Raw genomic sequence first — 15,504 nt, forward strand, 5'->3', positions numbered from 1 at the left:
AGCCAAACCCTTCCAGGCAAAGGCTGGTAGTTGCTTCAGATGTTCCTAGAGAGTGCTCTTTAATCTCACAGGATCAAAGGTACGCACTAGATCTGTGGTTCTCAAAGTCTGCTCTTCCCTGGACCAGCAGCATCAGCATCACCTGAAAACTTGTTAGAAATGTAAATTCTTGGTTCCTATCCCAAATTTACTTAATCAAAACCTCTAGGGGCGGGGCCCAGAAATCTGGGTGTTAATAAGCCCTGCAGGTGTTTCTGGTGCACACTGAAGTTTAAGGACCCCTGTATCTTGATGTTCCCTGTGGTTGTGCACCCTCTGATTCCACCTGGAGTTGTGAAAAACAAATTAGCTTCCAGAGTTTTCTAATGAAGTCATTACTTACATGAAGCCATATACTGCAGGGATGAAGTCCCAGGAGCTGAGAAGGAAGAAGGAGAGGCAAATGATTACCACTAGGCTTCCCACGTACATCATGGCATACTCCCAAGAGAAGATCCAGAAAGCTTTGCTCTTCACTTTCACAGGTATATACTGCCGCTAGGAGAGAGGGCAAAATGGTACATTTAGGGATGTCAAGGACAGAAAGAAGTTATCAGCTTAAACTTCAAGATCCCTTCTGCAAAGCACAGGACACAGAAAAATGGAAAATCAAAGGACTGAAAAGGATTTCCTTGTGTTAAACCCTAACCAAAAGAAAACAAGTTTAATTATACTATTACCAGATAAAATAAACTTTGATGTAAAAAGTATTACAGAAATTAAGATGTTTCATAATGATAAAAGGTGCAATTCATCAGAAAGATGTAACAGCTTTAAACCTGTATGTACCTAATAACACAGTCTCAAATATATAAAACAAACATGGACAGGGCTACAAAGGAAAAACGGACATAACCATCATCAGTAGATAATTGATAGATCACAGAGACAACAATCAGGAACCAAGTAGGAAATATGAATAACACATTTTCTTTTTAAAGGTTTAAAAAAGTTTATTTATTTATTGGGCTGGGCGGGGGGAGGGAAGGTGCAGAGAGAAAGAGAATCCCAAGTAGGCTTCACTGCAGCACTGAGCCTGACACAGGGCTCAATCCCACAAACCATGAGATCATGACCTGAGCCAATTCAAGGGTTGGACACTTAACCAACTGAGCCACCCAGGTGCCCCTGAAGAGCACACTTTTAATAAATTTGTAACTTCTTTGAGAATGAGTCAGGGAAAAAAAAAAAAAAAAAAGAAAAGAAAAAAAATCTGTATATCCAGATAGATACAGAAAATGTGGCAAAATGGTAACTGGGTAATCTAAATAAAAGGTACTTATTATACTAGTCTTTCAACTTTTCTAAAGCATGAAAAAATTAGGGAAAAACTAATTCAAGAAGAAACAAAATTTGAATGGTCCTATAAGCATTTAAGAAACTGAATTAGTAATGAAAAATTTTCCCATAAAGAGTAGGCCCTAAGCAAAATAAGTCAGGCAGAGAAAGACAAATACCATATGATTTTACTCATATGTGGAATTTAAGAAACAAAACAGATGAACACAGGGAAAGGAAAGGAAAAATAAAACAAGGTAAAAACAGAGGGAGGCAAACCATGAGAGACCCTCAACTATAGAGAACAAACTGAGGGTTGCTGGAGGGAAACTGGGTGAGGTGATGGGCTAAATGGGTGATGGGCATTAAGGAGGGCACTTGTGATGAACACTGGGTGTTATATGTAAGTGATGAATCACTAAATTCTACTCCTGAAACCAATACTGCACTATATGATAATTAACTTGAATTTAAATAAAAACTTGGAAGGAAAAAAAAAAAAAAGAGCAGGCCCAGCCAGTTTTACAGGAAAGTTCTACCAACATTCAAGGTGATTCTAATCTTACATTAATTCTTTCACAGCAAATATCATAAACTTGATACCAAAACCATTTACCAACACGAATACAAAAATACTAAATGAAGTATTACCTAATATATTCAGCAATATATGATAAAATTGGGTTATAACTAGGTTGGACATATTCAAAAATCAAGGTTAATGCAACGTAAGAAAAGCTATTAATATATGTATCACAAACAGTTTAAAAGTAAATCATATTACTCAGCCATCAAAAAGAATGAAGTCTTGCCATATGCAATGACGTGAATGGATCTAGAGTGTATTATGCTAAGCAAAATAAGTGAGTCAGAGAAAGACAAATACCATATGATTTCACTCATGTGTGGAATTTAAGAAATAAAACAAGATGAACATAGGGGAAGGAAGAAAAAAGAGGCGGGAGGCAAACCATAAGAGACTCCTTTTTTTTTTTTTAATGTTTATTTATTTTTGAGACAGAGAGAGACAGAGCATGAGCGAGGGAGAGGCAGAGAGAGGAGACAGAATCTGAAGCAGTCTCCAGATGTCAGCACAGAGCCCGATATGAGGCTCCAACTCACGGGCCATGAGATCATGACCTGAGCCAAAGTTGGATGCTTAAATGAGCCACCGAGGCGCCCCAAGAGACTCTTAACTACAGAGAACAAACGAAGGGTTGCTGGAGGAGAGGTGGGTGGGGGATAGGCTAAATGGATGATGGGTATTAAGGAGGGTACTTGTTGTGATGAGCACTGGTGTTTCATGTATGTGATGAATCACTAAATTCTACTCCTGAAATCAATATTATACTATATGTTAACTAACTAGATTTAAATAAAAATTTGAAACATAAAAAATTCATTAATTCAATGCAATAATGCAATCCCAGTAAAAATGCCAACAAGCTATTTTATGGAATTATACAAGATTAAAGTTTATATGGAAATATAAACATGCAAGGAATGAAGTACTAATACATGCCACAACAGAGATGAACCTTGAAAACATCATGCTAAGTGAAATAAATCAGTCACAAAAGACCACATATTGTATGATTCTATTTATATGAAATGTCCAGGACAGCATATAAAGGCAAAAAGCGGAATACTGGTTGCTTAGAGCTAGAGGGGAAAGGGGAACTGGGGAAAAACAGAGAGTGACTTAATGGGCATAGGGTTTCTTTCTGGGTTATAAAAATGTTGTAGAATTGATTGTGGTAATGGCTGCACAACTCCGTGAATACACTAAAAATCACTGAATTGTATACTTTAAATAGGTCAATTGTTTGCTATGTAAACTATATCTTGATAAACAATAAAAGCTGTTAAAAGAAAAACACCATAAATAAGTCAAAAGACAAATGAAAAACTAGAAGAAAATATTTGCAGACAAAGGGTTAATAATACTTCTAATATATAAAGGATTCTTCAAAATGGAGAAAAAATAGATCAAAATGCAACAGAAAAATGAGCAGAAAAAATGAATAGACAATCCACAAATATGAAAAAATGTTCAAACTCACTCATATTTTAAAAAATGCAAATTAAAACAACACTGAAATACCATTTCTCAGAATCAGACTGGCAAAGATTTTTTAATGTGACAACACATTCTATTAGCAAGGCTGTGGAAAAATAGGCAATGTCATACATTCTTATGTCATACATAAGAATAAAAAATTATACAATCCTTATGGAGGGAAATTTAAAAAGACCTAAAAAAAAAATAAACTACATATATACTTACCTTTGGATCCAGTAATTCTATTTCTAGAAATCTACCTTGAAGATATCCCTCCAACAACACAAAAATACATATATGCAAGGTTACTCATTAAAGCATTAACTATGATAGCAAAATACTGGAAACGATCTAAATTCCCATACAAAGGAGAAAAGTTGAAGAAACTATGGTACGTCCATACAATGAAGTCCTATGCTGCTGTAAAAAAGATCTCTATGTATCAATATACAGTGACTTCCAGGAAATAATAGTAAAAAAAGCAAAGCACAAAAGAGTACCTAGAGTATGCTATCCTTCATATGCGAAAGAAGGAAATACACGTGTCTGCTCATTTGTGCAAAGAAATACAAGAAGGATAAACCAGAAACTAAAACCAGTTACTTGGGGTGACAGAGGAAGAAGGAAAAAGAAAAGAACAAGATAGCAGGGATGAGGGCAGGGTAATACTTCTCTGAATATGTTTTTTGTATAGCTGATTCTTAGAACCACAGCAATATTTCTTAGTCTCTTCACATACCCCCCACCAAAAACCAAAAAACTAAAATCGACCAAGGTGTAGGGGAAATCCAAAATTAATACAAGCAGTAATAAATGAGCCTAACTATATGTCAAATTAATAAGATACCTACATTGAAGGGTTACATGGGAGAAGAAAACTAACCTGAGTGACTTTGAGAAATAGTAACCTGACAGAATTCTGTAATGCTAAAGACAAAAAGAACTACACATACGTGTTATAATCAAGTCAGTAGACATATTTCTTTTTTTTAAAAAGATTTATTTATTTATTTAAGTAATCTCTACATCCAAAGTGGGGCTCGAACTCATCACTCCAAGATCAAGAGTCACATGCTCCACCGACAGAGCCACCAGGCGACCCAGTACATATAATTCTGACCTGGGTATTTCTCACAGAAATTATAGAACCACTTTATGTTGATTTTAGAACTGAACATATTAGCAAATATACTGCAGATAATGAAAGTTGGGCTTCCAACCATTAGAGAAAAATTATACACAAGGAAAAGGGACAGACTAAAGTGAACCCTTTGGTGTCAGACTGGACTCACTGGTATCAGTGTAAACAGTATCAGTATGAAGAGATAAGGAGAAAAAGAATTACAGACGTAGGGGCGGGGTTAGTATACATACATGTATTTCACAGCTGTCTGTTAGAAGCAATGCCGCCCAGATAACAATAAGCAGACCTATAATCCTCGGTTTCTCAATAACTTTCACCAATAAAAGCAACCAAGAGTCCTTGAAGAATTGATTCCAGGGCTGGAGCAGGGAAAATACAAGATGAACCCGGAACATCTTGTGACACCAGAAAGAAAGGAAAGAAAGGCTCAAGAAGACAAGGCTAGTCAAAAAAACACAAAAGCCAATCTAAAAGAGCCCCCAATGGTCAAAGCTAGAAAAATTGTAGCAAAAAGCTAGTATTAATATTAGATTTTTCTTTTTTGAGGTGAAATTCACACACCACATGTTTAACTATTTTAAAGTATGCAATTCAGGTTCTTCAACAGTTGCCTTGAAAGAAGTCTGAGGTGGATGAAGGCTAGCTCCCACTCTACAATCTTGCTGCAAAGAAAACAAGTTCCAGACCAGATTCTGGCATACTTAACATTTATTAAACAAATATTCACTAGCAAGCAAGCACAGAGCAGTTCACACAAATCATTCTAGAAGGTCCATTAGTTGTTTCAATCACAGATTGTAAAAAAAGATTCACTGGGGCACCTAGGTGGCTCAGTTGGTTGAGTATCCAACTTTTGATTTTGGCTCCAGTCATGATCCCAGGGCTGTGGAATTGAGCCCACATGGTTGTATCCATTTCTCCTAGTGCTCAGGCTTTCTAAAGAATGAACTGTAAGTATGAAGTAATAAAGGAAACGCAAACAGCATACTATTATGTGGAAAAATTCTTGGATTCAACAAGAATCTAGAAAGAGAATAAAGCAAAATAACTTCACAGTGCAATGATACATCTATTAGACTAGCAACCATAACTCAAATTTGAAAAGCCAGTGCTGGCAGCCTGGGAGGAAATGTTTCGCTACACTTTATTTTATTTTATTGTTTTTAAAGATTTTATTTTAAAGTAACCTCTACATGCAACATGGGGCTCAAACTTCCAACCTCAAGATCAAGAGTTGAATGCTCTACCAACTGAGCCAGCCAGGCGCCCATGGTTCACTCTAGATACTTTTGGTGGTACTACAAATGGGCTCAAGCTTTTTGGTGAACACTCTGGTCTTGCATAATAAGGACTAAGAAAATTCTCACACCTTTGGGTCCAATGAGTCACCTGGAGTTACATACTTTAAGGAAATAACTTAAAGAAAACTAACTTTCTATACTATTTATATCAATGACAACCAGGGCATATCTCAAATTCCCTAAACAGGATGAAGACCAAGCTAATCATGAATCACTGTGTACATCAAGACAAAGACATATTATGAAGTCACTTAAAATGACAAGCATATAGCCTATTCCAATAAATGGAGGTATACACTCAGTTTTAGCAACAGTGCTTTTTTTTTTTTAAGTTGGCTTATTTATTTTGAGAGAGAGAGGGTGTGGAGCAGAAAGAGAGGAGGAGAGAGAATCCCAAGCAGACTTTGCACCATCAGCACAGAGCCCAATATGGGGCTCAAACTCATGAACCATAAGATCATCATGACTTGAGCTGAAATCAAGAATAGGACACTTAACTGACTGAGCCACCTAGGCACCCCAGAAACAGTGTTTATAATTGAGAACAAAAGCTCTGAAATCATATATTTCTTGGTTTGAATTGTGGCACTGTCCTCTGTACACTTTCAAGAAATGTTTCTCTTCTAAAAATGGATTTGGACCATGCAGGACCTGAAAATGGTTACTTGCTCTTGAGGAAATATGTGTATTCTCATTGGTGTGGAAAAGGCAGACAGTCAGAGGGCAAGTTCTTGCATCAGGATGCTTGAGTTCATATCTCAGCACTGTCACTTGCTGGCCATGTCACCTTAGGCAAGTAACTATGCCGGCCAATATTCCAGCTGCAATTCATGGATGTATTATGGCTAATAATAGACTAATACATGGCTAACACTATGACCTACATCAAAAGTTCTTATGAGGTTGAAATGAAATGATGCCTGCAGAGTGCTCAGTATAGTGTCAGACATAGTAAGTTCTCAGTAAATGTCAGCAATCTGTATTCTTCAATTAATATTTATTGATCACTCACCATGGTCCCAGGATTGCATTACGTACACCCACAACGTTTAATTCCTACAAGAACTTTACATGATGAGTGCTGTTATACAGAAAAGTTTTTTAAAAATGAGCTTAGAGAGGGGTCTATGAATATTAGATGAGAGAAGGAAAATGCAAGATGGTTGGTAGATTCCAACTACACACACATAAAATGAAATACACTTAAACATTTGCAATGTTATGCATAATTAGAACTTAATGGTCACTACGCCCATTTTGTTTAAAGTTAGTCAAGTTTCTTTGTTTGTGTTTTCAACTAGAAGCAAGTACATGTGAAACAGGGACCCGGTCCCATTGCCTTTATTGAGCCATGCCCTTCATTGCCCCAGGCAGTGACTGGGCCATGTATTAAATGTCACTTGAGTGTTGGCTTCTGACCAGCAAGTGCTTACCTGGAGGAGATAGAGGAGTCCTGGAACAAACAAGGTGAGTGGGTACAGAGACTGGTATGTTGCTAAGGCAAGAAAAATAGCACTGAGGAAGGCACTACCTGTAAAAGGAAAAAAAAAAAGAAAGAAAAAAGAAAGAAATAATCCAGCTTTATCAATCAGGATTAGACTCAGCAAGTCCCAAAAGCAAGAAACTTTCTGTAACTGGTCAAATAAGCTCTTGTCAAATATCTCCTGGTGCACAAGGTGCTATGCAAACTCACAGATTGATTTCCCATGAAAGGAAACCTAAGAACTCAAAACCATTTACCTTTAGCAACCTGAGACCCCTCAAGTATGTTTCCTGTAAAATTTTCAGACTGAATAAAGGGATCAAGTCTATTAATATCTATGTCCAATTTAACTTATCAACTAAGTCCACAATTATTGCTTAAGCAATTCAGAGCTATGAAACCTATCTCTATTTTACAATACCCTTTCCTTATGGACTATCTTCAGGTCATGTGTTTACCATTAAAGTATATTAATTTTTATTAATAATTTCCCCATTTCCTACATAAAATGGCCCACTATGGAATTATTAAACATGATGTTACAACAAATTTGCAATGACATGGAAAGATATTTATAACATCCTATTAATTGAAAGTTATAAAAGAGATACACACTATGATCTCATTTAAAAGAAAACATGCAGGGTATGCCTGAGTGGCTCAGTCAGTTACGTGCCTGACCCTTGATTTTGACTCAGGTCATGATCTCTCAATTCATGGGTTCAAGCCCTGTGTCAGGCTCTGCATGAATAGCACGGGGCCTGCGTGGGATTCTCTCTCTCCCTCTCTCTCTGCCCCTCCCTTGTATGCACTCTCTCTCTCAAAATAAATAAATAAACTTAAAAAAAAAAAAACACATGCATAAGTAAATTAAAAAAAAAAAAAAAAAAAGACTAAAAGACGAGGCCCAAAGTTCACAGTGGTTTTTTTTCTCAGTGGTTGGATTACTAATTTTTTTTTGATTTTTGCTTCTCTGTATTTTCTAAGTGTTCTTTTTTTGAAATTTTTTTAATGTTTCATTTATTTTTGAGAGATAGAGACAGAACATGAGTGGGGGAGGGGCAGAGAGAGAGGGAGACACAGAATCTGTAAGCACAGAGCCCAACGTGGGGCTCAAACCCGTGAACTGTGAGATCATGAGCTGAGCCATAGTTGGACACTTAACCGACTGAGCCACCCAGGCATCCCTCTCAGTCTTCTATAATGAACATCCTTTGTTTATGTCATAAGAAAAAACTGATTTCTTTTTTAAAAAACCAAATAGCTATTCTTTTTCAGATGTTTTAGACAACACAGTACCCTAAAACCAAAGCTAGAGAACACAAATTAGCAACAGAGGTTTCAGAGTGGCCCAGAAATCAGTAGAGTGATTGACAGTTCAAGGCTGTTATCTTGTGATGATAATGTTTCATAACTGACAGGTCTTGTGGTCACTCTCATTAGTGTGGGTCAACTGTTTACCGGAAATAAGATATCCTCTCAATGGTGTTTCATTAAAGGAGTAACCAGTAACTCCACTCAGGAGTTTTACCCTCTCCCAACCCAGCTCCAGAAACAAACAGAAGGACATGATCCATAGGATTTTTTGCCCACCAAAGTAGTCTATTTCCTTGATCTAAGAGCCACCTTGGAAGAGGAGGGTTACAAATGTGACTACTTTACAGGACAGTGAGTAGAGAGAAGAGAACTCTGAGGGCTTCATACCTCAAACCAAAGAAACTCATCAGCTAGGAACAATTCCTGGTTGAAAGAAAGTGGAAGGAAGGCAGAAAAAGGAGGAAGCTGGAAATAAAAGACCAACGACAGAATTCTAAGGGCTGGGCTGTTTTGCATTGCTGATCAGTGCCAGGTATGATGTCCTGTGTCCAGGGTGCTTGTAAACATGACTGAGCAGGGACAGGATCATGCCCAGCCAAGCTGTGCCACCAGCAGAGGCCCCCACATTCCCGCTGAGCCACAGACACCTAGAACCAGAACCAGGTCAATTCTGAGATAGGGAGATGGCAGTGGTGGAGAAGGGGCTGTTCTGGAGTCTGACAGCTAAGCTGGGCTCAAGATTCCCTGACTTGGCCAAAATCTGAATGACATTGTGTGGAAAACCAGCTAAGGGAGGAAAAAAAAATGGAAAGAACTTTTAAATTTAACATGACTTTCTATAGAGACTGGGGTGCAAGAGAAACAGGCTCTTACCAGAGGAGGGAGGCTAATGCTCCAACTCCATCCATTCTTATAAAAGTGGTGAAAACAAACATGTGACTTTCACCCCTCTCTCTCCCAGAAGACACCAGGGAGTGAAATAAACACAGTCACCTCCTGTCCTAATTGCCTGAGCTCAGTAATTACTTGTCTGGAGCAGCTGACTATCTATAAGGGCCAATAGAGAAGAAAGCGCTCATAGCATTATAGAATGGACTCATGAGTTTCAGAGACTTGCTCCCTGGATTGGGAAGAAGCACTCTTCCTTCCTTAGACGAAATCAATAGTCAGGAAAAATCTGTTCCTTCTGCTATTCTCTACCAGTGAGTGGCAGCAACATCTCCTTGCTTACTGCAGTGACCCTTCACCCCTCCACGCCCACACTCCTTCTACCAGTCATGTCCTGTTGATCGACCCCTGGAACATCCACCACTGCAGTTCCTGCTCTCATCATCTGTTGCCACACGTTCTCAGCAGCCTCTTCCTTCTCCCCAGTGGTCTCCCCAATCTCCTCCCATGTAATCCTCCAGAGAAGTACCAGAAGGATCCTTCTAAAACAGATTAGATTGTGACAGGCCTCTCTTTAAACATTTCTGATGATTCTGTTTCATCTACTGGATTAAGTCCAAACTCCAACGGCAAACAAGGCCCTTCACTATCTGGGTCTTATTTTATTTCTCCAGCTTTACCACCTCTCACTGTTCTCCTACACCCACCCCATCCTCCAGCTACTCTGGACCATTCCCTAATTTCTGAAACACCATGCCTTTTCATTCCTGTGTCTGTTCTCAGCCTATTCCTTCTGCCCAAGCTATCCTTCCCTGCCCTCCTTCTAGTGCAGACCCATTCCCAGTGGACAATTAAAATGTCACTTTCTCTAATGAGGCCTAAGCAGAGATGATAACAATAGTGATTACAGCTAACAGTGGTCACTTACTAGGTGTCAGGCACCTCTCCTCTGTATTCAGAACAGTGTTGAACTCAAACAACAACAACAACAACAACAACAACAACAACAACATAAAAGCCTTCAGTAAACATCACAATAACCTTGTGAAAGCTCTGTTTTCACAGGTAAAGAAATCAAGATACAGAAACAGAAGGTTAAGTAACATTATCATTTTAAGTAACAAAACCACTCAGATGATTCCAGTGTCCATTCTCTAAATTCATTCAATACCCTCATTCAATACTGATACCGTCTTTATAATAATTTGCTAATGTTGTTCTCTCTCCCCATTTGTCTATGAGTTTCTCAAGGGCAATAAACCCCTCTTCACTTTGAATCTCCAACACCTAGCACAGTGCCTGGCACACCTGATGAATGAATGAATGAGTATCATTCAGTGACACATATGAATCCCTTTGAAAATCCAAGCACATTAAAGAAAACCAATGTTTCTTTTTTATTGAGATATAACTGACATATAACATTGTATAAGTTTCAGGTGTACAGCATAATGATTTGATACTTGTATATATTGCTAAACGGAGCACCCCTATAAGTCTAGTTGAAACCAATGTTCTTGAGGAAGGAGAACTTAGGAAGTGTAAAACACAGGTAATGAAACATGGGCAAAGCACAAAAGAAATCTGACACTTGAAAACAACAGAGCCTACTGAATAGAAGTTGAGGACTTGGGGAAAGAGGCTGGGCACAGAGAATGCTCTCTGTGGAGTAAACTATTGGATGGTGGAGACCTGTGGTCCGGGGGCAGAAACATGGCATTACAACAGTCAGGAGCCTGATGTGTGGGATGCTGGGGCAGGTGTGGATGGGGCAAATACATAGTCTGAGCAAAAGTGAGGGGGAGTATGAAGACACACAAGAGACTCAGGAATGATGTGTTTTGAAAAAAGCTAGAAGGGGCATGGTGGGTGGATTAGGAAAGCAGAAGGATGATGATATGTACTTGGGGCAAGGTCAGGAAAGATGAAGAAAAGTAAAAGGTGGGGTGCCTGGCTGGCTCAGTCAGTAGAGCATACATTTTTTTTTTTTAAAGCTCATTTATTTATTTTGAGAGAGAGGGAGAGAATGAGCAGGGGAGGGGCAGAAAGAAAAAATCCCAAGCAGGCTCTGAGCTGTCAGCACAGAGCCCAACGTGGGGCTTGGTCCCATGAACCATGAGATCATGACCTGAGTTGAAATCAAAATGGGATGCTTAACCGACTGAACCACCCAGGTGCTCCAGAGCATGCAATTCTTAATCTCAGGGTAGTGAGTTCAAGCTCCATGCTGAGTGTTGAACCTACTAAAAGAGGAAAGAAAGAAAAGACAAAAAAAAAAAAAGAAAAGAAGGAAGGAAGGAAGGAAGGAAGGAAGGAAGGAAGGAAGGAGAAAGAGAAAGAGGAAAGAAAGAAAGAAAGAAAGAAAGAAAGAAAGAAAGAAAGAAAGAAAGAAAGAGAAAGAAAGAAAGAAAAAGGTGACTTCAAGTATTTTAGACAAACTATTCAATATGCAAACATTTTGGAGTGCCTGCTCTATGCCAAGCCTGTGCTGGGTGCCAGGGAAACTGGCGACTGAGACAGTCTCTGTCCTTGTGGAAATCCCAGTAACCAGTGGCAAAATATGGAGGGAGAAAAGTATGAAGCTAGCCCATCAGGGGAATGACACCTAAGTTTTGAACAATGTTTAGGTAAGGCCCAGCAGTCCAAGGGAACAGCATGTGCACAGGCAGGAGGGCGACAGATGACAGAAGGGTGCACTGAGCATGGATGGGACTGTCATTAGCCTGATGGGCAAAAACAGGGTGAGAGTTGGGAGGAATGTCTGGAAGAGGGCACAAAAGGGGCTCTTATGGATGTTGGTAATATTGTTTCTTTTTTTTTTTTTAATGTTTATTTATTTATGAGAGAGAGAGAGAGAGAGAGTGACGGAGAAAATTTCAAGGAGGCTCCACCCTGTCAGCGCAGAGCCCGATGTGGAGCTGGAACCCATGAAACCACAAGATCATGACCTGAGCCAAAATCAAGAGTTGGATATTCAACCGACTGAACCAGCCAGGCGCCCCAACATTCTGTTTCTTTCTTTTTTCTTTTAATGTTTATTTATTTTTGAGAGAGAGAGACAGACGGAGTGTGAGCGGGGGAGGGGCAGAGAGAAAGGGAGACACAGAATTGGGAGCAGGCTCCAGGCTCTGAGCTGTCAGTACAGAGCCCAATGCAGGGCTCGAACCCACGAACTGCGAGATCATGACCTAAGCCTAAGTTGAATGCTTAACTGAGCCACCCAGGTCCCCCGCAACACTGTTTCTTAAAAAAAATTTTTTTTAATGTTTATTTATTTTTAAGAGTGAGAGAGACAGAGCGTGAGTGGGGGAGGGGCAGAGAGCGAGAGAGCGAGAGCGAGAGAGAGAGAGAGAGAGAGAGAGAGAATCTGAAGCAGGCTCCAGGCTCTGAGCTGAAAGCAACAAGCCCAACATGGGGCTCGAACTCACAAACTGTGAGATCATGACCTGAGCCAAAGTCAGACACTTAACTGACTGAGCCACCCAGGCGCCCCCAACATTCTGTTTCTTAATTGGAGTGTGGATTATTCATCATTTTGTGAGAATTCATGGAACTGCACACTAATGATTTATGCACTTTCTGTATTTATGTTATACTTCAATAAACAGTTAATCTACAAAGTCTCAGCAAGCAGGTAGGTAGGGGTCAGATGACAGCAGACTTAGATTGCACAATGACCCCAAAGCATCCAGCTACAGGCCTAGACATGACATTTCACATAACGTCTGAAACTGCAGCCTTATCTGGACAAGACCTAGGGTATCTTGTTCATCTAACCAGGAGGAACTATTCCAAGAGGACTATGAGTTTTGCCAAAAAAAGATAATCTACTGTTTTTCTGCTGGTACAGCTCAGATACTAGGTTTTCTGTCCCAGCCCTAGTCTCTGGGCTTAGGATGGGAGTATTAAAGTAAATCAGTCAAATGTTCATGTACACTGGCTACAGTATTCAGGGAATTTCATTACCTACCCATCTAGCTTTGAGTATGTTTTCCAACTCTCTACCTGTGTCAGGGTGGGGGACAAGACAAGCCTTGGCAAGACGTGGGGTAACAATGCCTCCAGGGACTGCATCTTGAAGCAATCTGGGCCTGGATAGGTAGCAGAGCTACAGGATAGCACAGGAATGTAGACAGGGTGGGGCTCTGGGGGCTGGTTCAAGATACGGACTACAAGTGGAATGAGCAGAGAGGGGTCATGGACAGTGACCTATACCAGGACAGGCAGTGGGACAGACTGAAATGTGGTGAAAAGGTCCCATGGGACATCTTCCCTCAGAAGAGGAAATTGCACTAGGGCCTAACCAACAAGCAAGATTGCTGGGAAGGAGGAGCCGATGCTGGGGCCTGGTCTGCTATACCAAATTCGTTGCCAAGCACTCTTTTAATGGGGCAGGCTGTCTCGGAGTAGTCCATCCACATCAGTGATGATAATAATTTATTGAGCACATTCTCCTGCTATAACTGCAAGCAGTTTACACATATTAAGTTATTTAGTCCCTCCAATAACTCTATGAAGTGGGTACTACTATTATTCCCATTTTATAGAAAAGGATACTGAAGGACAGAAAGGTTGTTTGCCCAGGGTCACAAAACAAGTGAATAATAATAACAGGATTTGAAACCAGACAGTCTCATTCCAAACCCCACTCGCTTTAACTGCATCACTAGGTTACTTTCTTGATCTCAATCCACACCCGTATCATAAAAATCATAATAAGCCAAGCAACTATTTGTTGAATGGGCTCTGCTAAGGCAGTATGCTAAGTGTTTTATATTTCTTGCTTATTCTTCCGCTTATCTATGAGGCAGACATTATCTATATGATCAAACTGAAGCTCTTGAAGCTTTGTGATTTGCCCAAGGCTACAGAACTGGTAACTAGAAACTAGCAGTTTTTGAAACTGGGTTGATCTGACACAAACAAAACAAAACAAAACAAAACAAACAAAAAACCCAGACTGCTTTATCCTAGGGTCCTGTCCTCTAGGACTTTCTTCATGGGCAGAGCTTTACCCTAGAGGGACCCCATATGGATGGGTTCAGGATCATCACTCTCCAACTGTTCTTCCAGGGCTGAGCTCCAGGAAGAGAATCTCTCATTTAAACCTCCAAGTTCTCCCCAGAAGGCTCAGGGAGCCCCTGTCAATCCTGAGGGATCTTTTAAAAAAGAGGATATTATAAAGATTAGCAACCAGCATCATCATTCACTGAGCTCTTAGTACATCCCCCATCCCATGCTATATTTGACATGCACCATTTCATTCATTCTTTACATTTGCTCTACGCCATAGGAACTGTTTCAATTCCCATGCTACAGATAAGAAAATTGAGGCCCAGAACAGTTCACTGACTTGGTCAAGGTGGCACAGCCAGGAAGTGGAGGAGCTGGAATTAGCTACCAGATCCGTCTGCCATCAGATCAGCCTGAGCTCTTAATCACCAAGCACTACCTCTGATAGTACTGATCCTTCTTTTTCCTCCAGAAGCGAGTCCTGTCACACACACCTCTTTTGGTGGGACAAGGAGAGCTGGAAGGGTCCTTGGGCTGCAAACCTCAGGAATTCCTAGTTTGAAACATCTCAGGACTACCTATTAACATCTGTTTTTTTTTTCCTTTTTAAAGCCCAATAAAGACTACTTCACAGGGATGGAATATTTTAATTAGCTCACTGAAACGCAGGGTAGCCCTTGACCAACAGCCCCAACCTTTGAAATGAAACCCAGACTGCTCCACTAAAATAACATCAACCCTGCCCTTAGGCCTGCTTGCTAGCCAACACCCCAAAAAGGACGTTGTAATACAATGGCTGGGCCCTGTCCTGGCCTGTAGCTCTCGATGTGTCCCAGCTAACCCTGGACTGTCACAAAGGAGGCCAGAGGAGAGCAAGTAGGAGAAGGGGACAGAGCCAATGAGGCCACTCTGTTCTGTGGGACACTAGCTCCATGGAAGTCTGGGAAGAGAGTTGCCAAGTTTTCTTCCACTGTCTCTA

The 15,504-nt window shown here is 40.1% G+C and overlaps 1 protein-coding gene across 2 annotated transcripts in view; it reads right to left on the minus strand.

Moving 5' to 3' along the window:
* Window positions 1-15,504, minus strand: part of PIGU (phosphatidylinositol glycan anchor biosynthesis class U) — an 85,196-nt gene that overhangs the window by 25,689 nt on the left and 44,003 nt on the right. For both annotated transcript variants that reach the window (XM_025931763.2, XM_086702025.1), the window contains 2 exons: window positions 7,258-7,355; window positions 383-537 (listed from right to left, as the gene is read on the minus strand). In XM_025931763.2, coding sequence (XP_025787548.1) covers window positions 383-537; window positions 7,258-7,355 — 253 coding nt within the window. The remainder of the gene's footprint in view (window positions 1-382; window positions 538-7,257; window positions 7,356-15,504) is intronic.

The sequence above is a fragment of the Puma concolor genome, chromosome A3 (genome assembly GCF_028749965.1).
Source record: "Puma concolor isolate L17-30 chromosome A3, mPumCon1.1.hap2, whole genome shotgun sequence".
Classification (NCBI taxonomy): Eukaryota; Metazoa; Chordata; class Mammalia; order Carnivora; family Felidae; genus Puma; species Puma concolor.